Here is a 27,926-nt window from a genome sequence, read left to right as displayed (position 1 = left end):
CATAAAAACTCTAAAGTATGTTAACAAGACATCAGAAGATATTTTAGAAGATATTTTTATTTTAAAGAATGCATATTAATGCATATTATTTATTTTCATTTTACATGAGTCATGGGAGTCAAATGGATGTCATGTCCACTTAGGATTATTACCCACAAAATTAAGAAAATGTCAGTTCTAAAGACACGACACCAAAGAAATATGTAAAAATGTAAACTAATCACATGTAGAACCTAGAATGTTGAGAACTGTTTGGTACTTTTGGTATTTTCCATGTCTACACTCAAACCTCTGAATATTGTTAAGGAATTCAGCATTTCACATTGCAGCATCTAAGTTAGCAGCTAGTAGCTAATGCTACATCAAAACTAAAGTGTCTCCAGCTGCTTCTTACAACCAGCAGTTGCCATTAAGGTGCATTTAGTGGGACCAGCTGAGCATCAGTTGCCAAGAGTCGAGTAGCTTTAAGATAACCAGCAGCAGCCAGGCACGTGTTCCCATGCAGGGACCTGAGATGGGGGTGGGAGGTGGAGGGTGGGGTGGGGGTTATTGGTCCCGCCCCCGCAGGCCTTCCCAGTCTGCTTCACTCTCGCAGCGCTGCACGCTGCTGAAGAAGCTCTTGATCAGGCACTTCGCCTCCGTCTTCACTGCAAGCACATGCAGGAATTATCTCACTACCCAACCGTGTTCAAAAGTTATGATTTGACAGTGATGGACAATTTTGAGGAAGACAAAGAAATATTTGGGGAAGGATTCACCTTTGGCTTGATCTTTGGCTTTTCCCTCTACAAGGAGATGGGAGAGGAAGCGTGCAAATGACTTGAACAGGTCCTAGAGTGGAAAAAAGGTTCATTTTTAGCCTATTATTTTAAGTCTAAATAATTTACTGTCAACATGCAAAACGTATACACATACAACAATCAACACTTACCTTAGTAGCAAACTTGCCCTTTTTGTAGAAAGGATCCAAGACTCTCACTACAATGTTGGCTGCTTCTTTCAGTGTCACAGCCTCAGGTAAGAGCTGTTTAGTGTATCTGTTTTCTGTGTCCACCTTGCTCTCATGTACCACAGGGTCAAAGGTCACCCTCCTCTTGCAGTTACTGGGTGGGCGGCTGACACAGGGGAACGCTGTCCGTCCACTGGGCTGTGAGACAAAAAAACTTCAGTGTGAGACATTCACAGGTCCTGCGCTAGTAATTACCTGCTTGATGTGCCATAAAAACATTAGTGTCGAACCTGATCGAGAACAGAAGCTGAGATGACCACTCCTGGTGACAACTGCTGGACACCAGACTGGGGCTCCTCCCTGAATGGCATGTAGGAGCACAGTCAAGAACACAATGAGAATATTTCAGAATGAGACAGAAAAACAAAACAGAAAGAATAGCCCATGCCTACCTCTGGAGCTCTAGCAATGTTGCAGACTCAGATTCCCGCATGGCCTCCTCGATCCTGGCTGTCTCCTTCACTGCTTGGTACATGGTAACGTCTACAGGGGGATTTACCACAAGTCTCGGATTCTGTGATCTACTTTCCACATCCTTGGAGCAGCCAGTGTTTTTGGCTTTCATGTCAGTAGGAGAGGCTATGGTCGATCCTTTCCATTCTGGAGCTGTGACCAGAGTAGGACCTCCTTCCTCAGGCTCTGGGACTGTGTTGCTCTCCCTCTGGGTGCTCTCCATCTTCTTCTTCTCAAAGTACCGCGAGATGCAATACGAGTCCTTGGCCGCATTTGCTCGTTTCTGCTCTTTCTTGCTCAGTGGTTTGCCCCAGCTCTTGCTCGAGCTATCTAAGGAAGTGTGGTCTTTGGAACCTGAGGAGACAGAGAGAGATGTCCTCTTTGCTTCTGGCTTTTCTTCCTGCTCCTCTTCCTTTCGGGCAGGTCCTTGAGGTGTGAGCCCTGCTGAGAGGACCTCATGCTGAGAGGTCTTCAGGAGCTCCGCTGCAGTCTGGAAGGGGTTGGAGGAGCCACGGAAGCCTGCCCCCACCCGCTTTCTCTTCAGCTACAAGGACAGAAGGAGAAGGAAGAACAGCAGAGAATGCATTTCTAAGTATATCAACACCATTTTTTCCTACAATGATCAATGGTAACATTAAGGATTGAGTCTTCTGCCTACCACAGAACATAACGTAAAGCTTGATGCATGTCCAAAAAATAAAAATAAAAATAAAAAAGGTGACACCTTATTTGATCTTGGCAGGAGGGCCACCAGGGGAGGCATTACTCTCCACTAAAAACTTGGAGGCAGAACAATGACCCAATCTTGTAGGCCTGCCCTACTCTTTGAAAGCTAGACAACTGGGAGGAAAATGGCTACAACATGCTGTTTCTATGCAAAGCACACACTGTCTGTATGGAGGCAGACAGGAGCTGTTCTTTTCATGTTCACTCACCTCCAGAAAGTGAAAATGCCTCAAGACCCAATGATTTTATAGAGAGTCCTATCTAGATGAATGATGATTCTATAAACACCACTTCCTCAGTGCTTTGTAACCTAAGGGCCAATGTTTGGAAGCAACTAAACACACACATACACCCTTTAATTAAAAGGTGAATGGCTTTATCATATCACAAGGTATGGAAAATCTGCTTCAAAATCAGTAAATGGAAAATGTGACTCATTTGCAGTTGAAATGTTGAACTCATTTCATTATTATAAAATGTCACAAATTCAGTTACTAATTTATAATGTTCTATATCTGAAAGGCCAGCAAGAGTGACTGGGTGAGGCTCTTGCAAGCATGACAGTGAAACACCGTCCAGAGGACCCAACACTGCTACTAAGTTCCTGTAGTACTGATATTCTTTCATATGGTATTTTGACTCATATCACACTTTATATGGGTTCATAATTCATCTGCATAATGGAAAATTATTATAGCTCTGTGTGTGTGTGTGTGTGTGTGTTTGTGTATATAAGAAGGCCTCTGTTCTAGCCCTTGAAGACGAGGGTACCCTCTTGTACAGTCTGCCTGCCCTTCACTGTGCTGCGTGAGAACAGAGATAACACACAGATTGATAGCCCCTGAAGAAGGCAGCAAGCACTTGCTTCTAACTGGACAGAAATGTAAATGGAGTATTGTATGTCTCTTTTACTGACCAACTGTCTTCTTTGATGACCAATGAAGGGTGACAAGACCCATATTAAGAGCTTTAAAACATTATGTCTGAAGTGGCTTTGGAGAAGGATAAAGGCATGCTCCCTGTCCATGAGAGCAAACCCTTCACTAAGATTTATCAATCAAGGTTAAAAGAACTCCAATGTTCACCATACTCCTCAGTACTCATACAGCCGAACACCTTAAGGAGCGACATGTGCACTGGTGTTTAACTCAAAAATCAGCTGTTAATAACAATGCAGTCAACACGACAGCATAATCTTATCAGCCAATATACTTTATGATTATCTATCAATAATTATCTATGTTTTCTGAGCCCATAACCAAAATGAAAACATGCTCATTATACTCATCATATTAACAGCATTTTACATGCTGGTAATATGCTTATATTATATTGATATGATCATACAGGCACACTTATATCAGAAAACAGGTTTAGAGTACACCTAGTACATCGCTGAACAAACACCACAACAGTATTTACTGGAGGAAATGTAAACAAGCAAAAGGTGGCAGCAGTTTAAATGCTGAGTCTCTCTCATACTGGTTGAGCTGTGCTAATGCCTTGAGCCTCACTCTCACTTAAGACCTCATCCAAATATGTGCAGTACCTGAAGAAAGTGATCATCAGCTGTGTTAACAAACCTGAATATAACTGACTTACTGAATACACCTGGGAGGCTGGAGTGAAGCCCTGCTGCTCTTCAGGGATGCATGAGGAAGAGGAGGTGGCTGCTTCCTCCTGAGCTATCTTTGATTCACCTCCATTCACACAAGAGCTGCACGCATTTCCATCCTCGTCCACAGGGGGCGCTTCTGCATGCCCTGAGCCTTTCTTTAGGTCTGATACCTGGAAAGTGAGTTATGGAGTCAGGTATTCCATAGTCACAAAAAAGTGAAACAATCCCTTTTTGACCAAAATCGCTAGAGGCATTCCTCAAAAGCATTTTTGTGGAACTGGTCTGTCAATAAACCTTCCATTTTATAACCTTTAGCTGTTTTTGAAATGGCATGTTTTCGGTATAGTTTGATACTGTGGGCTGAGAATATGCTTGAAGAGCACTCACCTTCTTGAGCACCGCAGCCCTGTAGAGGGTTGCATTCTTGCAAGCCCTGAACACCTCATGCTCTATTTCTACAGCCTGAGAAAGTGTGTCAGTGCTAAAGAGGAATACAAGGAGGTGAGCTAAAACTATCTACCACATCAACAACAAAAATGGAATGGATTAGGCATTTCTCAAAGGAAGAAGCTCTACATCAAGATCACAATTCTATAAGTAACTAGAAACAGTTTGGACAGAGCAGAATAAAAGCAGTTAATTCAGGTGTGTGTATGTAATGGTGATGACATGTCATTAGCATGTGTGCAGTAATATCTGCAGTACCTGTCAGAGTCATCCACTTCCACTCTGTGATTGGTCAGGTATTCATGGAGAAGAGCCAGACAGTGCTCACGTGTCTGATACACACACACACACAATTAAAACAAACAATACATAAATTAAAAATACACACATAAATTAAAACATACATACATCTTACCAATAAGACAATGGTTATCTTACTTCCCTAAATCTTACTTCTACTTTTACGATTTTAACTAAGAATAGAGAAATAAAATTTAAGATTGTGATGCAGGAGATGTGCCAATAGGGGGCAGCTCTTTCCTTTCTCTTGCACTATGGTACAATATATCCTTTTTGCTTCCTGCAAAAAATACCTGTTTATGATGTATTTTTGCATGCTAAATCCAAATTGATTTTCTCTATCACACAGATTTTTAAAATTGCAATATACACATCTGTCAATATAGTAATACCAAGAAAGTGTCGCCCCTCTATGGTGGCAAACTACTGCTGGAGGGATGTTCCTGAGGCCACAGATGGTAAAAAAAAAAAATTTAAAAAAAATCATACATTGTACACTTTAGAAGTTAGTTTTACAAAGGTAAGTGTAATAACTGCCATGAATAAGTAAGATACACTTAATGTAAAATTTTATTTCTCTGTCACTTAAAAACCATATGTAATAGAAAATTTCTTTGAATTCAGCAAAATAAGTACTATAAGGTCATCTTATTTTAGTTTGTGAAGCAAAAAAATAGTTCGAATTTTGTTGTCCAGTGAATTATGTCAATACTTTGCAATACTAATATCACACACTGTGCATATCATTATGGTGTTCGGATCCTGAACAATCTCAGATGCATTCACAAGATCCAACAAATTTTCACTTTTTATACAATAATGCAGGCCAATATAATGCATTTCACATCAAAGTTTAACAAATACATTTTAATGTATTGCAAGGCATAGGTCAATCACAAAATGTGTCAATGTAAACTTAGTATAGTATTTAATTCGTATTGTGTAGCGCTACCACCAAGAGCTGCTACTAACTCTAGAGCCCCTCCATCAAGACAGCAGGCGTAACAGGCAGGAGGAACTTCGGCGAAGCAGCTGTTTTGCTCAGTCATTTTGACAGTGACCTGCAACACGCCACTGGGGATCACAGGCTATGCCATATTAAGACTGGCCTGTAACAGTGAGAAGCTAGCTGGCTTTAGAAAGAGCTAGAGTGAGACTGTGGTGTGTTGGCCACCGAAGCCCTACCTTCACTGAGAGTCGGGGGATTCTCTGGCTGCAGGCCTCTTTTAGCTGACAGTCAGCGTCTAGGAAAACATATTCATCACTAATAATTGTAACAGATATTTATACATTAATATTTTCTCCAATGTGTGACAATACAGCAGAAACATAACACCACCATTTCAAAACCCGTGAATGGATTGCAGGGTCAATGTGGAAGAGTCTAAAAATTGGAAACCAACCAGGAGTGTTTTAATCTGAGTTGATATGGACACAGTGAACTGATCCAGCATCACAAAATGGGAGAATGACTAGCTCTCACCCCCTCTTTCCCCATACAAATGCCACTCCATCTTCAGTTTTGGAAACTATTGCTGGGATCAAGGTTTGACTGGCCATAGTGATGTTTTTTGATCTAAAATGGAACTGGACTAACCACTGATTTGTGAAGAATATGAAGAATGTGAGAAATACAACACCTGATGTGAAGTATCCCATGGGCCAAGCACTGACTGAGCTACAGTTCCTCTTTTTGTTTCCGCTACACGTGGTCAACATCGATATGAACGACTCCAGGACTATATATAGGCATCTGGCAGCTCAGCCTTCACTAAGCAGGCTCTCTCTTTTTTCTTACACAGTCTTCACACATGAAACCTCTGCCCAGTACAAGCAAGGAAAATGATACAAATGCTATGTTTTGTATCATATATGCTGTAAGAATAAAAGCACCAGATAAACCGGGATATGAAAAAGACTGGAGCATTACGCACCCCCTGTGCAAAACAGACATGATTATTGCAGATAGCTCTGCGCAAATAAACAAGGGTATTCTTGCTTATACCTCCGTTATGTCAATACTGCCCTGCAGGCTTTCTGCAAGTGCTGCTTGCAGAAACAGCGGTCCCAAAGGACATCTTAAACAAATATTAAATTAAATTGGCTCTCTTAACATTGGTACACATTTCTCTATAATGGCAAATGTTAGCGGTGCCGTTTATGTGAAAGGCTGATTGCCTCCAGGCCATACAGACAGAAATAGAATCACGTATAACATGCTAAACAGAGCAGACAAGTGCACCTATATTTAGAAACTGGTTCTTAGTAAGGAGAAGACCTTTGTTGTGCAGCCTTCGAACTATTAACATAAGTCATGTCCTTCAGAACATTGTACCTATGTACTTTTGTCAAAACATGAAAAACATAATGCACTTCCTACTTCGCCCCTAAAACAATGCTAATGCAGAGGAATTGGCATCATCTCACACGCAATATGAATTGCACCTTAGTGTCTTCTACCCATTAGTAGGAACAAAGCTTAATTGTGTTATGCTTACACATTTTAAAACTACCAAAGGTACAAAGATACACACTGACCTGGTGGAACAAAAGAATCTTTTGGGCCACCTAATCCCTGCAAATAGAAAAGAAAAAAAATCATGCAGTATGAAACACCATTAGCAAATATCTGCAATATTACTGGACTATTTTTGATGAATTTCCAATAGGAGGCTTATGATTTGTTTACCCCAGACATTTAGGCTGTTGTATTTTATTTATGTTTAATCGCAGAGGACTTTAGCTGTTAGGGAAACAGATGTATGTGTGGGGGCAGGGTAGATGAGATGTTCTGGAAGTTCCACTTACTAAGAAAGGCCTCCTTTGCTGTTTGTGGTTTGCTGTGTATGTGTGCCCACAAGTGAGCAAATACTGAGGAGGGGGAGGAACAAGACCAGAATCCTTGCTAGCATAGGTTATATTTGAACCTGACATTCGTGTGCGTGATTTCTGTTTCTTGGTGTGGGAAAAAGCGTGTGCGTTTTCAGTCCGAGGACATGAGTAAGGGAGAGAGAGAGACTGTGTTTTCAGTCAGAGGACATGAGTAAGGGAGAGAGAGAGACTGTGTTGTCAGGCCGAGGACATGAGTAAGGGAGAGAGAGACTGTGTTGTCAGGCCGAGGACATGAGTAAGGGAGAGAGAGACTGTGTTTTCAGGCCGAGGACATGAGTAAGGGAGAGAGAGACTGTGTTGTCAGGCCGAGGACATGAGTAAGGGAGAGAGAGACTGTGTTGTCAGGCCGAGGACATGAGTAAGGGAGAGAGAGACTGTGTTGTCAGGCCGAAGACATGAGTAAGGGAGAGAGAGAGACTGTGTTGTCAGGCCGAGGACATGAGCAAGGGAGAGAGAGAGACTGTGTTGTCAGGCCGAGGACATGAGCAAGGGAGAGAGAGACTGTGTTGTCAGGCCGAGGACATGAGTAAGGGAGAGAGAGAGACTGTGTTGTCAGGCCGAGGACATGAGTAAGGGAGAGAGAGACTGTGTTGTCAGGCCGAGGACATGAGTAAGGGAGAGAGAGAGACTGTGTTGTCAGTCAGAGGACATGAGTAAGGGAGAGAGAGACTGTGTTGTCAGGCCGAGGACATGAGTAAGGGAGAGAGAGAGACTGTGTTGTCAGGCCGAGGACATGAGTAAGGGAGAGAGAGACTGTGTTGTCAGGCCGAGGACATGAGTAAGGGAGAGAGAGACTGTGTTGTCAGGCCGAGGACATGAGTAAGGGAGAGAGAGACTGTGTTTTCAGTCAGAGGACATGAGTAAGGGAGAGAGAGACTGTGTTGTCAGGCCAAGGACATGAGTAAGGGAGAGAGAGAGACTGTGTTTTCAGGCCGAGGACATGAGTAAGGGAGAGAGAGACTGTGTTTTCAGGCCGAGGACATGAGTAAGGGAGAGAGAGACTGTGTTGTCAGGCCGAGGACATGAGTAAGGGAGAGAGAGACTGTGTTGTCAGGCCGAGGACATGAGTAAGGGAGAGAGAGAGACTGTGTTGTCAGGCCGAGGACATGAGTAAGGGAGAGAGAGAGACTGTGTTGTCAGGCCGAGGACATGAGTAAGGGAGAGAGAGACTGTGTTTTCAGGCCGAGGACATGAGTAAGGGAGAGAGAGACTGTGTTTTCAGGCCGAGGACATGAGTAAGGGAGAGAGAGACTGTGTTGTCAGGCCGAGGACATGAGTAAGGGAGAGAGAGAGACTGTGTTGTCAGGCCGAGGACATGAGTAAGGGAGAGAGAGACTGTGTTGTCAGGCCGAGGACATGAGTAAGGGAGAGAGAGACTGTGTTTTCAGGCCGAGGACATGAGTAAGGGAGAGAGAGACTGTGTTGTCAGGCCGAGGACATGAGTAAGGGAGAGAGAGACTGTGTTGTCAGGCCGAGGACATGAGTAAGGGAGAGAGAGACTGTGTTTTCAGGCCGAGGACATGAGTAAGGGAGAGAGAGAGTGTTTTTTGTCCGAGGACATGCATAAGGAAGAGAGAGACTGTGGACAGCCACACTCACCTTGCGTAGGCTCATCTGCTTCCTAAACATATCTCCAAACTCTTTCTTCCGTCTCTCAGAGTCATCCTCAGCATGGCTCTCCCACTCCTCATCATACCTGAACTCACACACGTGCGCGCGCACACACACACACACGCAGAGAGAGACAAAGAGAGAAAGTATGAGAGTCAGATCTCATTTAGCCGTTTTCAAAACCCAAGAAAATTCTTTTTTTTTTTTCTTCTCCCAATTGCACCAGTGGCCCAATCTGACACACTGTCACCAACAAAGCATCAGCAGTAGGTTGGCTGACCTCTCAAAGCCATAACCTTTCCTTCCGCCGGCATAGAGCTCCGGGTCAAACCCGAATGGCCCCCGGGGCTCAGAGCGTCGTGCCGGCTCAGTCCTGGTGCTGAGGGCGGAAGCTCTCTCCAGCTGGGCACGCACCACTTTAGGGTTATGGCAGAAATCACATGCACCGTCACAGTTGGGCTTCTGGTCCCCGAAGAATTGGGAGATGGTGGCATGTCTGCATCTGGACAGGCAGAAAGAGTTAGGGAAACACAATGCAAATGCTGGGTGAATGTAACATGAGGGCTAAATGAATGTTATGAATGCAAAGCATCCCTGAATGGACAACAAAGAGCTTTGAAGCTCTGGTCAGAAATTACTGAGGTCTTCAGCACACATGCAGGAGTCAATGACTCGGAAATGACGGAACGGAAATGATTCCATTTTGTACTCAGCTATCTAGAACTCGGTGGCTAGAGCATCTGTTCACCTGTACCTGTGTCAAGGATCTGTCCAAAACAGTTACTTAGCTTTTTTTTTTTTTAAATGAATACTTCTGCCAGCTAGTTACCACTTCCCCATTTCCTGCATAAACATGACTTGGAGTGGCAGTGATGCCTTGTGAGGACTATACCCCACAAGCAATATTAGGGGACAACTGATAACCTGGATGCAGTGAACTCTAGTGAAGGGTTAACAGAGCTTGTATTTACTATCACAAGGTAATGCATAGTAACAAGTTGTAACAAGAAAGGATCGACTTAGGCAAATGTATGTAAACAGAAGAACAAAGCCAGAAACATGTATTTCACATGTTAAAACTAATCCTGATCATTCTGTCAGGCAATGAGAATCAATAATCATGCAATGATTATTTCCTTTAAAGAGTATAGCTAAGTTTTTGAAGAAAAAAGTGTTTGTCCCATTTTTTGCACTTAGGCACTCACAAACATCACATTAAGGATGTGACTGAGTATGTAAAGCAAGGTACACACAAATGGCATATCCAGGAACCTATGTGTGTTATATTTGCATAGCTGCCATCCTGTGACAGTTATGCTGGGACAAAGATGCAAAATAAAATGTTACTTTTCAGGTACTTTTGGAACCCAGTGCAACACAATGAGCCACTGAAGTAACAAAAATGCATTTTGCAATAACTGGGTGTAACGCTCCTTTTCTAACTCACCATGTGACTCAGACTTAAAACCATACAAGTATAACCCAAACGTAAACAAAACTGAAAAAATAACAATCTTAAATCTTAACTCTATGACTAACCCTAACAAAAATCTAATGCATGAAGAGTATGAAGAATCCTGTATTTACAACAAATGCAAGCGTTCACACAAACAAAATTAATAACCCCCTAATACATGCATGTTTGTAAATATATATGCGTGTATGTGAATGTGTGAGAGAGTGAGCGAGAGAGTGTGTGAGTGAGTGAGTGAGTGTGTGCATGTGTGTGTCTGTCTGTGAGAAAGAGCAAGAGAGCAAGACAGAAACATGTGTGTATTTGGAAGTTACTCATTTGGCAATCCTTGGGAGAACATCTGGTAGTGACTATTACAGAAAGCCTAGAGCAGAGTGTTTGTTCCCACAGCACCCAGCAGCAGGTTTCAGGTTACACCAGTCTCTGAAATAGCTGTTAGGGGGTTCAGAGGGCTCGGACTCACGTCTGGATGGAAACAACATGCGTATGGTAAGTGGTGCTACGATCATACAATAGTGGCCTGTGTGCCACATCTCCACAGCAATTCAACAACAGTACCATTATTAAATAATCCACTCATTGCTCAACTAGCTGTTGGAAATAAACAAAAGCTTCACTCTATAGTGAATATCTACCTTCAATGAAAAGGAAACATGACTGATAATGACATACATGTTAGAGTAAAGACCTCAGCAAACTGAACGCATGGTGAGAAGGACAATGGCATATTTCTAGTGTGAACTGTTTTTAGGAGTGCTTCAGCCACGCCCAGAAATGGCATTTAGGGTGCAACAAGTTGCTCAGCCTTTGAGGAAATCGCTCAACAACAACAGTTGAAATGTGGGTCTACTCTTTTGTCAAGAATTTCAAGAATCTTAAATGATATAACAAATACATGCAGAAGTAAACACAGAAACACATTCTACTGCTGAAATACTGGATTGCTCAAAAACACAGCAACTGGAACAGTGCTACTTTTTTTTTAAAGAGGGGTTGGGGTGGTTTCCAAAGTGATCTTCTCCTTTAAGTCATTAATTTACCAATTTAAAATTATGTATCAGATACACACAGAAATAAACACAGACACACCTTATACTACTGTGATACATGACAGCCCACCCCCAAAACACACCAAACTCTAGCACTCCACACTTTTAAGGGGGTGGGGTGTTTCCAAGGTGATCGGAGGGGAGGAGAAATAGGCAGTACTGCAGAGACAAAGGGGGTGTAAGGGGGAGAGGGGGTAAACAGAGGAAAGAGAAGACAGCTTAGGACAGTGCAAGAGCGCATGTGAGAGTGAGTGTGTGAGAGCGAGAGTGCGTGAGAGCGAGCAAGCGACAAACAGAGAGAGGCAGAGAGAGACACATTCACACTGGAGACAGCCACTTGTGAGAGAACACAAAGCTGAAGTCAAAGTCGTGTTACAACAGAAGAGCAAAACCATGCAGCTGAAAAATTCAACCCCAATTGTGTCCTAAGCAGTTAGTCATCCAGTGCTGTCTGGAGTTTATAACAACTCCAGAAAGCAGAAAATGTCAGTGTGACGCTGTTTGGAGATCAGCCTGGACTGCACAAAGTGGACCAAAGTCAAACACAGACTGCCAACAACAAAATGGCTACAAGACGTGAGAGAACACACTAAACTGGAAAACTGTGTCTGAGACAAAACGTGAGGCTCAAGAATTAAACAGCACACCAAACCAAGACTGATCGGAGAGTTCTGTGGAGGAGTTTCACAAGACGTTCTGTCAAGCTACTGGTGGAACTACCAAATTTCCATTTCGAACTGGAGCAGGGAAACACGAACATGTGTATTTGCCTCAGGTAAGATCCTGTTTATTGTTTTGTCTCAATAAAAACTGCAAACTGGTTAGGTTAGCTAAGGCTAATGTTACACAAGTCAGTAAGTTAAACCGAACTCAAATATGACAGTCACTTATGATTTGCATGTTCTTGAAAGCAGGATAATAGGGAGAACAAAATCCAGTTTACAGATTCATATAAAGAGGGGAATGCCTTTTGATAAATGTGTTAGCAGACTTGTTACAGAGTGCATGGTCCTGGCCTTGCCTATTTTCTTGCGTTCAATGTGACAAATGCACATCAACATTATTGTGCAGTTTTCAGCAGGGACTGCTCTCCTGCTGCACTGCTGGCTAAAGTCCACTGCCAGCCCACCACTGTTCAAACAGAGTGGCCACTTAAAAGAGCACTGCCACCCACTCAGTAGACTGGTGTTCGTTTACCAGCCAGATCTGCTGTGATGGCCCATTTAACCCTAGCCTCCAAAAACATTCTCCTGTCATTAAGCATCAAATGAATGACCACTCCCAACCCATTACCCAAAATTGTCAGTTGCTGAAAAGGAAAGCCACGTGGTTGAGAGCAGTATGAAAGTCATTTTATGACGACATGATCAAAAAAGGACGAAGGCCTTTTCTTAACTAACAAGCAAACTAACCCATGGGTTAGCCGACTATGAAGTCAATGAGCTATTTAATTACAGACAGGGCTACATAAGGAGTTAGATCATAAGCAACAGACCCTGGACCTGCATACTCTGTTCACTTTCAAACTAGACTGGCGCTACCTCAAAAGTTTACTTCCGCGCGATTTAAATGAAAAGTTCTCCTTTGGCCTTTTTTACCATACTGTGAGAACCACATCCTTAGTTCTATATGCTTGAAGAAAAAACCCAGCCTTCCTCCCACTGCTGAAGATCACAAGACTATGCAAAATTAACTACTAGGTTCCTTATCTCTTTGCTGAAGTGCAACATGTCTGCAGCCATGCAGAAAAGCCACAATTATAGCCATGTGGCCTGCTGTTTGTGGTCCACCCAAGAGGAGTTTTGTAACTGCAACTGTGAAAACAGAGCAAAGTAGAACAGCTGAGGGCCATATCACCAAAGTCAAGCCTGAATGTCCACAGGATTCCTTCTTGACTTTGACTGACCCCTCCTGTATTCATGGACTGTCTATGTACTCACTCTGCTTTTGGCTACTGCCCACCATATCATGAACAGGTATATTACAATGACCATAACACTGAGTTTTTTGGTTAATGACAGTTGTGGCCAGCTAACATAATGGATGCCAGACAAGAAACACTCCAGATCCTCCAGAAAATCTGGACCAAGCTGCAGGGTCTACCTCAAGCAAACCCCATTGACATAGGAGGCTTTCTCATCCTTGTTATTTTCATCTGTAAGTATATACCACAATTTTCTACTGTGTGTGTATTGGTGTGGTAGGTAGGGAAGTGTAGTTCATCTGGGTAAAGTGTCCAAGATAGATATGACTGTACCATTCATATTATCTAAATTTAAGAGACCATTTCAGTTTAGTTATAGGTCTACAACCAAGCTTGCATTCCAACAAAACCTCAAATGAGCACTATTCACAAAATCTGTTATTTAGAATGTTATTTTACGACATAAATATAGATAGAGAAATCTAACCACCAGTTCACTACACCAGACTGGGAAGTTCTTAAAGCTAAAATACATTTTTTTTTTAAATTAATAGCATGTATTTCTAAAATTTAAGCCATGAAGTTATGTGACCAGAAATTCCCAGATAATTTGGAACTGGAAAAGGAATTCTGGAAGTGACCTAGCTATTACACTACAATTTTTAAAGTAGTGAGCTTGATAGCATGGCTGCCAGCCATTTAGCCTACTTTATCATAGGTGAAGGCAGTGTACTTAGACAGTAACAATGGTATCAACTTGAAAACTGTAGGTGGGGATATGTGTAGAAATGTGGAAGAATAATAGGAAGTTGTCAGCTTGTGTTTTCTTTCGTAATTCCTAAGTATTTCTTCTACCGTATATTTGGTAAACGAGCTGACATTTCACATATCTGCATGCATGTTGTGGAAAACAGCAAAAAATGGGAAAAAATATCTAACCACTCTGATGCTCATACACAACTAAACTATATAAGCCACAGTAATAAGGGAACAGACATCAAAAAACAATACCAGATACAAAACAACATCAGCAAAGTGGCTGAGGGAGAACCTTTGCATATATCAAAGCAAATCAAAATAAGGGCTAGCCTGACAGCCTGACAGGAGGCAGCTGGCAGTTTAAAGTCAGCTCCAGACATACTTGCGCATGTAATGCCTTTTCTCATTAGTACTTCATTTGTCAGCATTTTGGAAGAGAAATTATATCTTCAAAACTGCTGAACTTCTACATGTAATGGACCAGAAGTTATTTTTAGCATGCAGTCTCAGTCTCAGTGCATGGAAATGCATGTTCTCTTGCACAATATTCTTGCAAACAAGGTTTTATACAAGGTGGACCATTATAGAATAATGCAGTGGAATAACAGTTGTGCCCCAAATTCTACATTTCTTAAACTACTAGACCTCTAAATACACCTTCTAAAATTCATTGTCACTGCACCATTTGTTTTTAAAGTTTAAAAGAAAGGTAAAAAGTACAAATGCCCAATACTTCTGGAGCTCACCACATGTTTTTAAGTACCATTCATCGAGATAGGGTCATTGTTATAATCGCAAAAACTCCATTGACTAATATTTAAAGCGATGAACCACAACCACCTCCAGAATGTACCTAAACACATTTGTTTGCTGTCACAAACAGCAGCTGCTCACATTCAGCTGCCCTCGTGGAAACAGACAAACCACACAGCTCACCACTGAGCCAAGCACCACCTTTTTTCTTTTCAGTGATGTTCCTGAGCCTGGCAGTGTTCGCCTGTGCGCAGTGCTGCTGCAGCTGTGCAAGAGGCTCCAGACACAAGCACTCCAGCATCTGAACTGCCGCTACAGCTGGATCACTCGAGTTTAGCTTTAAAGAATGCATGGCGGACTCCCTGGGAAAGACTGCGGTTCACAGAGAAGGGGAGGCAGAGAGAGGACATCCCAGAGTGACGAAATTCCGCGATTTCCGGGGCAGTCTGCATTTTGCACTCCTTCTTGCATGCCACCATGATAAACCAAAACAGCAGGAATTTTAGGAATTTGGCAGTAAGTAATTCTGATCAAATATTGATGACTTATTGACTATAGGTCAAAACAAATGTATGTATGCACTTGCTATACACCAGCTAGAGAAAAGACCTCCTTTTGTCAAATTGCACAGAGATATGTTCAGCTCTGTGCTTTCGTGTTAAGCAAAGGCATTTGAATTATGCAGGTAAGGAAAAACGGATTATGTTTAAAAAAAAATCAAGGTTGCAAGTGGTGTTTTTTTTTAATCTTGTGGGTACTTGTTATGAATAATCACAAACAGACTACACTATATATAAAACAATTAAGACAGTTATGTTTATAAGGGAAAAGGAAAAGCTATGTAGAACTATATGGAACAAGCACAGGAATTGATGAACACCTTTTAATAAGAAAATGTTACCAAAGTATTTCCACATTAATTTCATTGTAAACCTTGTGACTGATGGTTTTCAATAAACCACTTCAGTTTTTAAAAGTAGCACATAAGCTTTGTATAGCTAAAACAAGCATAACCATAATCATTACAAGATCTTCAATTGAAGAATACAAATTAACCAACCAGTGTGTCTACATTGGCTTTCAAAGAGTCCTATATTTTTTCAATAATAATATTCATACGTTTAAATGCTGTATTAATCCATCTGAATTATTGTTGATCATAAAATCATAAAAGTTGATCATAAATTCAAAGTAAGACTTTTAAAAAGTTCATATAAGAAGTTTAACTTCCATCATATTTCAGCAATAGCAGTATATTTTGTTAAACATGTAGCACCCTTAAGTGTTTTACAATGAAACTTGATATTTCCACATTTCTTTTATATGTCTGAACATTAAATACAATATTAACTGCCACAGTTTAAATGGTGTGCGTTTTATGAAATCTTACCCCTCTTTTTCACAGAAGGCAACCATGGCCTCAAAATCCAGAATAGGTGCTTTGTCCAACTCTTTCTGTGAACCTCGCTTCTCCTATACAAAAAGTCATCACAAAACACATTCCACAGTTATTACACATCCTCTTACAGCACACCACATCCATCCAATTGATGATTGTTGAGATGCAGTAACATTTCTACCAATTGCCATTCTCATATTTTTCAGCTATTCCACTGTTTTCATATGATTTTGGGATTTTTTGGATTGAATAATATAATTTCAGACACAATTAAAAGAACAGACAGCAACTTCCTATACAATGAATTTTTGCATCGACATACTATGATATAAAGTATATGTCCACAAGCAGTATCAATTTGCCAAACTCTTTCATGGTAAAATTTTAAATGGACTTATCAATTAACAGACTACCATGCTACGTTATACCATCCTCCTTGGGTAAATAATGAGCATATGGTTAACATGTTTATTGTATTCCATAAACCTATGACCAGCAATTGACAGAAAAAGTAAGCATATGTTTGAAAATAATCATTTGGATTAGATTGGACATGAAAGACTATAGTTAGCCAAAAAGCAGCATAACTAATTTGTATATATACACACAAGTCACAAGTAAGTTTTTACCGTTGAGTTAAGTCTTATCTAGCAACAATGTCAAGTATCTATAAGGGCAAAATAGGGGGCTAATGTGATGTCTAGTTCATCTATCTTCTGGGTTTATGATAAAAATGGTAAAGGCGGGGGAGTAACTTGGGCTGTTATATTTTTCCTTAACTTTTGTAAGGAAACCTCATAACTCCGTTTTTGTAACTTGTTTTTATTTATTTAGCTTTCCCCCATTTGAAAACATTGTGGAAGTGTTTTATGGCAAGTGGACTAGCAGAAACCAAAAATTATTTTGAATAAAACCTCAAAAGTCCAACGGCAGATGTTTAGTGAAGACATTTTTTATTCCTCTTATGTGCTCCTATTCTCCTCAGTTTTAATTGCTCATATTCTTTTACTTGTAGATTTAACTTTTATTTTCAGAGCTACAATGTGTATTTTTTTGTTTGTTTGTTTTTGAAAATGAGACTGATGCCATGCTCATTAAATTTCATTCTAAAATACATTTTTCTTTTTCCTCATACTCTTTTCTTACATGAGCTATAACTTGCATTAATTATGATAATAATGAGTTATTTTACTATAAAACTAGGGTTGTCCACCCTGTCATATTAGAGTATCTCTGTCATTAAAGAAAAGCTGCCTTCATTAGTCACATCCAATAACAGCTTTTTATGCATTCTTAACCAGCAGAAACTAAGGTCATTTTGCAAAATTTCCTATAGAAATATGCATTTAGTTGCTTGCTTTATCTACCCAGATTTAGAAAATTAAAAGGAAGCACTACAGTGTATATTGCTGTCATGCTTCATGTGTCCTGTATTGTCCATCAACTCATTGGTTGTGTATTGGTCACTCATGCACCAGTCATGCACTGGTTTAGCTGGTCATCTTGATATTTTTAAATAGCTTTAAATAATTCAGTCCTACTGTCAATTACAATAATTATATATGAAAAATTGTGATACTATTTGGGCAACAATATGCAGATAATTTATATAAAATTTGAAAAAAATTCAACTCAAATTATGTTACCAGTCAGAAGCTTGGACACACCTTCTTTGTTTTTACTGTTGTCTACATTTAAAATAGTGAATATACCAAAACAATGAAATAATACATGTTAGATTAGATTTTAGATTCTTCAGACTAAATCACCCTTTACTTTGATGACAGTTTTGCATACTCTTGTTTTCTTAACCAACTTCATGAGGTAGTCTCCTATGATGATTTTCCATTAGTCTTGAAGAAATTCTCACATATGTTGAGCACTTGTAAGGTGACAGACTGAAGATCTGAATTAAAACTACTGGCTGAGGGGGCCAATATATATATATATATATATATATATATATATATATATATAGATAGATAGATAGATAGATAGATATAGATAGATAGATAGATAGTGAAAGCTGATGGCTTATTATAAATTGAAAAACAAACAAACAAAATCTATTTAAACTATATATATATATATATATATATATATATATATATATATATATATATATATATATATATATATATATATATATATATATAAAAACAAACTTAATTTAAGCATAAAACATTTCTTTAAAATGGCTTTGAGGCTATGAAAATCATACATTCAGTCAAGGGTGTCCAAACCTTTGCCTGGTACTGTATGCGTGGTCTTTTAGGGAATTCATACCTTTCAATGTAACTGTGATCTTAAAACATTTTAACAACACAATATACGTCCACTGAAGGGCACATGGTTAATTTGCTAAACATTACGTCTGTCAGATGAACTAACACATATTTCTACAACTTAAATCTCTATTGTTTATGATTAGACATAAGAAATTAAGATCAAAACAATGATGAACTATGAATGCTGAAAGGCTCTCTATATTAATATTGTAGCTATAATTCTGTGACAGTTGAGACTATATTAATACTGTAGCTATCATACTGCGACTGATGAGACTACTTTCCTTCACTAATTACCAGGACCACAAATCAAGGGAACTGACAGCAACTCAGGCTCACATTATGAGATAATAGCTAGCAAACTTTAGCTCACTGCGAGTAGAGACGTTCTGTTAGCTCAAGCTAGCTCATGTTAGCTCAGCTCGTCAGAACACTAGCACAATAATAAGTATCTTAATGACATGATAGAGCCAAACAACCAGCACTCAGAGAATATACGCAATAACAAATGATATCACCTGAATGGAAAGTGCAAAGCATCCATGATATTGCCTAAAAAACATTCAGTACGGCATGACCAAACCTCTACACAGATACCAGCCCAGCATTACGCATCACTGTATAATGGATTGAGAGAGACTTGCCTGTTTGCGGGCAACCTCTTTGCGGATGAGGAAGTTGAGCTGGTCTCTGTCTTTGGGAGAGTAGTACATGCGACAAAAAGATGGGAGGCCATCTCGGCCAGCTCGCCCCGACTCCTGATAATAGCTGGCCAAGGACTTGGCCAAGTTCCAGTGAGCTACAAACCTGTGGAGGCAAAGACACCATGTGAGAACTTAGCTGTTAGTACTCAGTATTGTAGGGTTACACAGTGTGGTGAATCAAATACTGCTCTAAACATGTGTTACAAGAATTCAAACAGTATTAGCTACCTGACATCGGCCTTGTCTACACCCATTCCAAAGCTAATGGTAGCAACAATGACAGCCACCCTGCCTTCCATCCAGTCAGCTTGCGACGTGGTGCGGTCTCCTGCCTTCAGTCCTGCTCAGACACCCGTAAAGAGCAATCACTATTTGTCCTGTTTAGGATGTGCTAAACCAACTAACGGTAAGAAGTAATGGTTCAAGTTTGGTTTATTTGTCACGTACATAGTCATACATGGTATAACTCCCAGTGAAATGGTTTTGTGGTCACCTGCATGGTAGGGCTTAGCCATGATGCCAAGCTTAGTCAGTCTATGTGCCACATCCTCACAACTCTCCCTTGTGCGACAGTACACAATCCCACAACCCTGTAATACAAAAGGCAATGGAACCCACACAAACTTCCATTAAAAACAAACAGAAGACTGAAGATTCCTATGTACTGTGTACTCTAATTAAAGATACAGGTATAGTAAAAATTGTGATGTAATCCAGAAGGTTTCCAAAGAAACAGAATGCTATGGATAGAGGTCCTTTATCAGTTGTGCAAGCAAAGTGCTCCTGAAGCTCATACACATACATGTAATATACTATATGCTTAGTTAGTAAATTATACCATGTGACTACCTTAGATGTAGATATATAAACCTGCTTTCAGTGCTATCAAGTAAGATAGTTCCCTCTGTTCCATTAACCAAATTATGTGCATCTTTGATACAAGGCAGGATCAATTATCTATTAACTATCGGTTGAAAGGCATTTTCGTGAAGCAACAATATTAGAACATGCCTAACTTTGTCTAATAAAATAAATTCAAATTACATTACCTGCATTTCCCACGTTCTGCAGGTTTTTCAAGAGCAGCCATTCAGGGTAAGTTTTACAGAAAGTTGGTTAACATAGGCTAATCACATCTTGACTGAAAATGTTGTCCCACACACGAGGGAGCTCTAAGAATCCCTCATACTAATAAGATACTCATACTAACATACTAAATTACTAATTTGTGTCATTTATTGATTATCTGGTAAGACAAGAAGAGCAAGACACTATCACTATTGGTTCTGAGGGAGCACACATACTGCTATAATATATGGATAGAAGCATCTTTGACATGCTTAACATGTAAACCATTGTTTATGTTCCTGAAAGGAGAATCCATTATGTTTCTGAAAGGAGAATTATCATTTTCAGATGCAAAGCACCTCATGGAAATGGATTATCACTAGCTATCTCACTCGCTCACTCACTCATTCTCTACTAAGTGGTGCTACTGGGAAAAAAAATACAACAGTGGTACTATGTTACAATAGTGCTTTGCATCAATGACACTATGGCTCCTTGTTTCTATCAAATATTGCAAAGTCTGATTGACTATTTGCAAATTTCAATTCAGATATCAAATAAATATCTATCAAGATTATTAAATACTGGTCATACACTAACTGAATTTTTATAAAAGCCCAGGTTAACAATGGGCGTTTATACACAAGTTTATAGAAGGGTCACAATATTGTTGAAAAGAGACTGCACAAATCTATCTTAAGCTGCTTCAGTACTACAGAGCCTGTGCTATAGCGTACCAGAGAAGGTGAAATATATATATAAAATAAAACTCTCACAGATGCTGTATAGGAAATTGTGGTAGAAAAGTTATTCCTCACTAAAATTTGTAACAACAGGTACTAAAACCAGGGCGTATGTAGCATTTTCTGCCCTGGTAATTTACTAAATATTTTATATGCAAAAAATATAAATTGCTAGAGATATTTGTTTGAATATTTCACCTTGATCTGTTGATAAACAGGAAATGAATGAGTGATGGAAGACTGGTTCTGGAGCTTTGCATATATAACTGAAGTGAAACTGAGACCTAGATATTTAAAAAAAAAGTTCATAACACTTTGAGCAGTAGACTTGGTTTACACAGAGACGTAGGCTAAAGAATACATGTGTGCAGTTTAGAAAATCTGAGGAAGCCTTCATTTAACACCAGAAATACTGCCTCAACCCTTACTGACCTTCTCTGCCGTGCTCCCCCCGAGTGCTTCTTTTGCAAACGCGTGCAGATGAATGTACGGGTCAGGAAGCAGATCTCGAAATATCACGTCGTACTTCAGGTTCTTCCGAAACACAGGCAAGACAAAGGTGAGCGGTGACTTTAACCTGAGTGCGTGTGCAATGTCCTCCTGCACACGCTTGGGCGCTGTGGCCGTCAGGGCCACGCAGGGCACTCCGGGGAGGCGGGACCGCAGCTCGCCCAACTTCAGGTAGTCAGGCCGGAAGTCATGGCCCCACTGCGAGACACAGTGAGCCTCATCCACCGCCAGGAGGGCCAGCAGCCCACGGGAGCAAATTGAGTTCAGGCAAGGCTGGAAGGACGGGGAGGCCACCATCTCAGGTGTGATGTAGAGCAGCTTTAGCCGGGGACTCTCGCTCTCCAGGTCGGCCAGGATCTGCCGTCTCTCCTCCAGTGGGAGCTTGGAGTTAATGGAAGATGCCAGAATGTTTAGGGTCTTAAGGTGCTCTACCTGATCCTGAAAGAGGACAGAACAAAACAAACATGAAGGAGCACAAGGACAGAGCTGGAACAGCCTACAAATGTGGACAAGGGGTTTGCTCGAGGACTCAATCGAATATGGATACATATACTGCCAGTCAAATGTTTGAACACACCTACTTTTTAATTTATTTTTACTGTTTTCTACATTTTACAAAACAGTAGAAGTATCAAAATGATGAAATAATATGTGTGTGATTATGATGGGCCTTAGACTTTAGACTCTTCAAACTAGTCACCCTTTACTTTGATGATTTACGCCATAGTCCTGAAGGCAGATTCAAAATGAGCATGCGTCACCAGACTCGCCTTAGCTTCAGTGATAAAAACACAACATGTCTAATTTGTTCCTAATATGTCGTGTTTTATCTTTAGATTTGAGTCCAATATAGCTAAATAACAACACAGGTGAATGTGGTTTTGTAGTTGGTAAATGTATCACTGTGACCGTAACGAACATAGAGAACCTGTTTGTAGCTACATTCTTATCATGTTCTTCGGATGTTTTAATTAGATTGAGCTTGCTCGAACTCTGCTTTTGCTCTCCTTTGCATGGATACATCGGACATTTGTTCCAGGAACAAATCGAACGGATTTTAATTGAATGGATTAAAAACAGTGGATGTTATCATGGCAAGTTGGTGAAGTTACTGGCTGCTAGCTAGTCAGCCAGCTAAAAGTTGATCTGCCAGTGGACCTTGTACAGCTTGTACCGAACCAAGGTTTTCCATCAGGGAGGGCCCACACACAGCCAGGAATGGACAGCAAGTGACTCTGGACGCTTCGGCAACCTTCGTTTAAGATTTGTGCATGTTATATGTGGGATTTTTTTTAACCACATTTTAGCTATTAGCTCTTGATATTATATAATGGCCTTGACAAGAAGTAGTACCCGATCGAAGGCAGCTTCATCTGGCACCCCGATTAAGTGTGATAGGCCAGGATGCCTTGAGTTAGTTACTACAACGTCAGGGGGCATGCAGTGTGACCACTGTGATCAGTGGTTCCACAAGCAGTGTACAGGACTGAAGAGCAATCAGTATATTCCTTGAGCTCGCCTTCTGGCTTCTGGCGATCTTATTTCATTAGACAATTCGAAAGTTGCTGCGTTTACCAGTTCCATGATGACAAAAGTGGGCTTGAATTCTGGTGTTAGCCGGGCGGTCAATACACCTAAAAGAGGAGATCAATACACTAAGTGTAGTGTAATATGTTGCAACATTCATGAATCATACTCGTCCTGCCCGAAGAACAGAATGATGGATGATCTACAGTGGTTTAAGGCTTGTATCAGTAAGCTCCAGCCTCCAGGTCACCCAGGTGTCACAGTTCGTAAACTTACCAGGCTTGGTAACACTCTGCCAAAGGCTGACGAGTCCAAACCAAGACTGCTCAGAGTAGTTCTCTCGAGTCCTGATGAACACAAATCACTTCTATGATTTGACTTCAAGCTGAAGGGCTCTGACGTCAGTCTGCAAAAGGACTTACCTCTTGCTGACAGATTAAAATGTGCAGAGGCACTCAAGGATCTGAGGGCACGTCGTGCCACGGGTGAACAAGGCCTCACACCCTTGTGGGTTTTCGGGTGGCGTACAGACAGTTCACTACCACCCTGTCACAGCTGATATTGGTGGCGCACGACCCAAGTATTGCGGTATATGACTACTTAAAGTAGTTCTTACGAACATACGTAGCACAGGTAATAAGATGTAGGAATTGCGTCAACTGGTAGATGACTTCAAACCAGATGTCATTGCAGTGACCGAAACGTGGCTCACATCCCGTATTCACGATAGTGAGGTGAGCTTACCTAACTATTCTTTGTTCAGAGCTGACAACCAGTCCCATGTCATGGAGGAGGAGTAGCTATCTATGTTAAATCTGACATTGACGTGTGTAGGGTTGTTACATATGCGTGTGCTAACGATACAGTTCAGCATTGTGATCTTATACAGAAGTCCAGATAGCCTGGACACTGCGGTCTTCGATTTTCTGAGGTGTTTGATTCTAGGGGACTTTAATTCTCCTGAGATATGCTGCAGGGCTCTGACAACTTCCCCAGGGGCTAGCACCTTTGCGAATAGGCTTCTCGAGTTCACACTCGAAAGTCCACTGAGGCAGTTCTTCGACAAACCAACTATGTTTTTGAGTGAAAACTCGCCATCGATTTTAGATCTGGTGTTTGCTAAATCAGTAGATTTTATCAGTGATATGTCCTATGGGTAACCGCTAGTATCCAGCGACCATGCGGTGTTGCTGTTTAGATGCAACCTGACAAGACTAAGGAATGATGGTCAGATACAGCGACCAAATATATGGAAGGACACTGCATGGGACAAATTTGTACAGTTTCTGAGCGATGTATCTTCACCTTACAGACCACTACGGTCTTCTAGGGAAGCAACTGCCAGGCCACCATGGATTGGTTGCGTAGAGTGCAAGAGTCTACGTAGGCATGACAAACAGTGAAAGTGCTATGTGAGGCCCTGACCAGTATTACCTGGGAAGGCTACAGGAGTGCGAGGTTGACATGTAAAAGGCTCTTGCGAGCCTCTCGGTTATGATATGAAAGCGAGCTAGCTTGTTCAGCTGCGGCGAACTCCAAGTAATTTTTTTCCGTACATCAAAGCACGTGGGGATAGAGTGGACTCTATTCCGGTTCTCTTGGGTGATGATGACACCCCAGTCACTACAAACTTGGAAAAGGCATGTGTGCTGGGGAAACAATATGCCACTACTTTTGCATTGGGATCGCCACTGCCATTAGATATTGTGACTGCTTTCACGCCAACACTGTTACACTCACTGTATAGTGTGGAGTTTTTAGATGGTAGGGTGCTCAAGGCCCTACAGGAACTGAATCCATTGAAAGCATCAGGGCCAGATGGACTCCATCCTAATCTCCTGAAGGAACGGGCATCTGAACTGTGCGTTCCTCTGGCAGCAGTGTATCGGAAATTGTTCAATTCTGCTGCTTTACCTAAGGTCTGGTGGGAAGCTGTGTTCTGCCCAATTTTCAAAAAAGGTGAGAGAAGCCAACCAGTGAACTATAGGCCGGTTAGCTTGACCAGTATTATTGTCAAGCTAATGGAGAGGATCGTTTGTGAGCAGCTGGAGGATTACCTAACTAGGCATCATCTACTGAGTGATATTCATCATGGTTTTCGGAAGGGATATTCCTGCCTGATGAACTTGCTGTCTGCCAAGGAGATGTGCGCCGACATGGTTGAGCAGGGCCATGCCGTGGATGAAGTCTTTATAGACTTCTGCAAGGCGTTCGATAAGGTTCCACATCAAAGACTTTGTTTAAAATTGAGAGCCTTTGGTATATTTGGTATATCAAGCCTTCCTTGACGACAGAGAACAGTGTGTTCGTGTTCGCACTAGCATGTCACCTAGGGCTGCTGTTATTAGTGGGGTCCCTCAAGGGTCTGTACTTGAGCCCATACTGTTTTCCTTGTATGTGAATGATATCCCCAAGGCCCTGGATCTGTTATCCCTGTTGTTTGCAGATGACCTTAAACTATGGGCTCCTGTCGACAAGCCTTGAGGGGCAGATAATTTGAAGAGTGCCCTAAATCAGCTCTGGGGTTGGTCAGAGATATGGGAGCTACCGATCAACTGGGAGAAATGCTCTGTACTGCAAGTCGGTCCCAAATTGCATGCAACAAGCCATCAGCTCGGAACAATTAATATCCCCTCCATCAGCCAGATCAAAGAATTAAGCTTCAGTCTTTCTGTTGATTTCAAGGCTAGTGATCAATGGCAGGATTCAGCCATGAAGGGTTTCCATGTTTTATGGACGGTTCATAGGGCCTTCGGTAAAATCATCGTTGACATATTTGTTAGGATATTCTCGCCATTTGTCAGACCACACATGGAATATTGCGTTCAGGCGAATCCAATCTGTCTCGTGAGGGACAAAATGGCCCTGGAGCGTGTTTTACGGGTTGGAACCAAGATGGTATATGGCACTATGCTTCAAACTCTAGGGATGTTCTCCTTGCACTGTAGGCAACAACTTGCCTTCATTTTACTAATGACCTGCCTTTCCTGTGCCCACTTAATTATTTTTCCTTATTATGTCCATGACAGATGCCAGTGGGGACAGCTGTCGCTGGTCACGTGGGCCTTACTGGTTTGGATGTGGTTGACTTGTGTGTTCTACCTTGGTTCCCAGGTACTGGATAGCGGCACTCTGCTAATCCCAATGACGTGCAACTGGAGGAACAATCACAGGACTTTTTTTTCCTTATGTTCTGGTCCCCATCTGAATCTGACTCTTGGTGTTCTCTTAGTTTTGCTGCTTCATAAAGCTGGCTATGATGGACTGAAGAAAATTCTCACATATGCTGAGCAGTTGTAGGGTGAGGAACTGAAATTCTGATCAAAAACTATTTGCTGAGGGGGCATTTAAAAATTATTTATTTTTTATAAATTATTCTTCTGATTTTTCCCTTTATATTTGCTAAAAAGAAAACTTTTTCAAGTATAAACCATTAGATTTAAATGCTTTTAAGACTACTAAAGAGATACTTTCAGGCAGGTATGTCCAAATCTTTGAATGGTACTGCAAGTGAAACACGTCTTACAGGACATTAAAGCCCAAGAATAACCTGTGGTAGCACAAAGATCACCACTGTATGGTAATGAGTTTTCCTTTTAACATGTAACAAATAATTTCACATGGAACATGTAAAATATAATTTTCTATTTATCTCATACTAAAACCCTTCCAATTTGCAAATGTAATTTGGAAATGTAGCTTAACATTAAAAATTCATAAGGCTACTTAGCATAACAACACAGGATGTCTTCATAATAGACAATAAACACTGTTCCAGTATCAAATAAATTATTGTTTCAGGAATTTTTTTTAATATATTTAGCCTAACATCATGAATAAGTTTATGATTTATTGCTACACTACAACTGCACTATAATTGCACAGAGGTAAATCTGCAGTATCATAAGAAGCATTCACCTGTATGAGTGCAATGAGAGGAGATATGACTAGGGTGATGCCAGTGGCCAGTACTGCAGGGAGCTGGTAACACAAAGACTTCCCCGCTCCGGTTGGCATGCACACAAATACATCCCTCTCACCTGGATTTAATGGAAGACGAAAACAGACCAGTTCTTTTTATTACAAGCTTCCATAATACTATCTACATGCCAGCAACAACTAGCCTTAAATTTAAATATTTGATCAAAGCAATTGTTTAAACGCCTTACGCTCCATTGTATGTTGGATGGGCACATAACGTAGCTAGCTAAGATGGCAAATATTAATACGGTGATTTGCAGTAAAGTGAACAAGCAAGACTGCTCTCTAGCTAGCGTAGCTGCTAACACCAGATTAATGTTAGAGACGAAACACACCTCTGTTTCTTCTGTAACACAAGCAGCTCTTACCTTTTATCACCGCTCTAACGACATCTTCTTGTTGCCGAGATCGGAACTTTTCAAACCCAAAACGGGTTTTCAAAGTCCGTTCTACAGCAGTCATGTCTCGCTATTGGAAGTCTCCTAATACTGACAAATTCAGTAAACTCCTAACACAAACAGTCGCATAAAGATGACATCATATGGCGACGCCGGTTTCCTCACCTACTTCACTGCTGCCAAACCAGATAGAGAACTTGTTCAGCTGTTCCTCAAGTCTTTTCTCTGACTTGCGGAATATGGTTGTTGAGAGTGAAAGAGAAAGCTCTTTCTGTTTCATAGATAATATTTTG

General features: G+C 41.0%; 1 protein-coding gene across 4 annotated transcripts; it reads right to left on the bottom strand.

The window, feature by feature from the left end:
- Positions 1-39: 39 nt before the first annotated feature.
- Positions 40-27,745, bottom strand: recql5 (RecQ helicase-like 5). 4 transcript variants are annotated; one of them, XM_027006555.2, is made up of 20 exons: positions 27,173-27,249; positions 23,531-23,601; positions 23,303-23,361; positions 21,650-22,165; positions 19,900-19,996; positions 19,635-19,746; positions 19,347-19,509; positions 16,406-16,488; positions 9,337-9,558; positions 9,045-9,141; positions 7,092-7,128; positions 5,739-5,797; positions 4,512-4,585; positions 4,194-4,287; positions 3,791-3,976; positions 1,402-2,006; positions 1,240-1,309; positions 932-1,147; positions 759-831; positions 40-647 (listed from the first exon to the last, which is right to left on the bottom strand). In XM_027006555.2, exons 3-20 carry the CDS (start codon positions 23,309-23,311, stop codon positions 547-549), a joined length of 2,814 nt encoding a protein of 937 aa, XP_026862356.2. In that variant the 5' UTR covers positions 23,312-23,361; positions 23,531-23,601; positions 27,173-27,249; the 3' UTR covers positions 40-546. The 4 variants fall into 4 exon arrangements, with proteins under 4 accessions (XP_026862356.2, XP_026862355.2, XP_026862357.2 ...); XM_027006554.2 differs by lacking the exons at positions 23,303-23,361; positions 23,531-23,601 and adding an exon at positions 27,604-27,745 and having other exon boundaries at positions 27,173-27,294; XM_027006556.2 differs by lacking the exons at positions 23,303-23,361; positions 23,531-23,601; positions 27,173-27,249 and adding an exon at positions 27,604-27,689.
- Between the last annotated feature and the right edge of the window lie 181 nt (positions 27,746-27,926).

This window comes from Electrophorus electricus, chromosome 1 (genome assembly GCF_013358815.1).
Source record: "Electrophorus electricus isolate fEleEle1 chromosome 1, fEleEle1.pri, whole genome shotgun sequence".
Lineage (NCBI taxonomy): Eukaryota > Metazoa > Chordata > Actinopteri > Gymnotiformes > Gymnotidae > Electrophorus > Electrophorus electricus.
This window is presented reverse-complemented; position numbering and strand designations above follow the sequence as displayed.

Excerpts from the sequence above, each read along its gene's own strand:
- recql5 (XM_027006554.2), bottom strand. The coding sequence starts at position 27,697 with ATGACTGCTGTAGAACGGACTTTGAAAACCCGTTTTGGGTTTGAAAAG. Across the intron at positions 19,997-21,649 it reads GGGGGAGCACGGCAGAGAAG|GGTTGTGGGATTGTGTACTG; the intron begins GTCAGTAAGGGT and ends TTTGTATTACAG. Across the intron at positions 5,798-7,091 it reads AGATTCTTTTGTTCCACCAG|ACGCTGACTGTCAGCTAAAA; the intron begins GTCAGTGTGTAT and ends ATGTTTTCCTAG.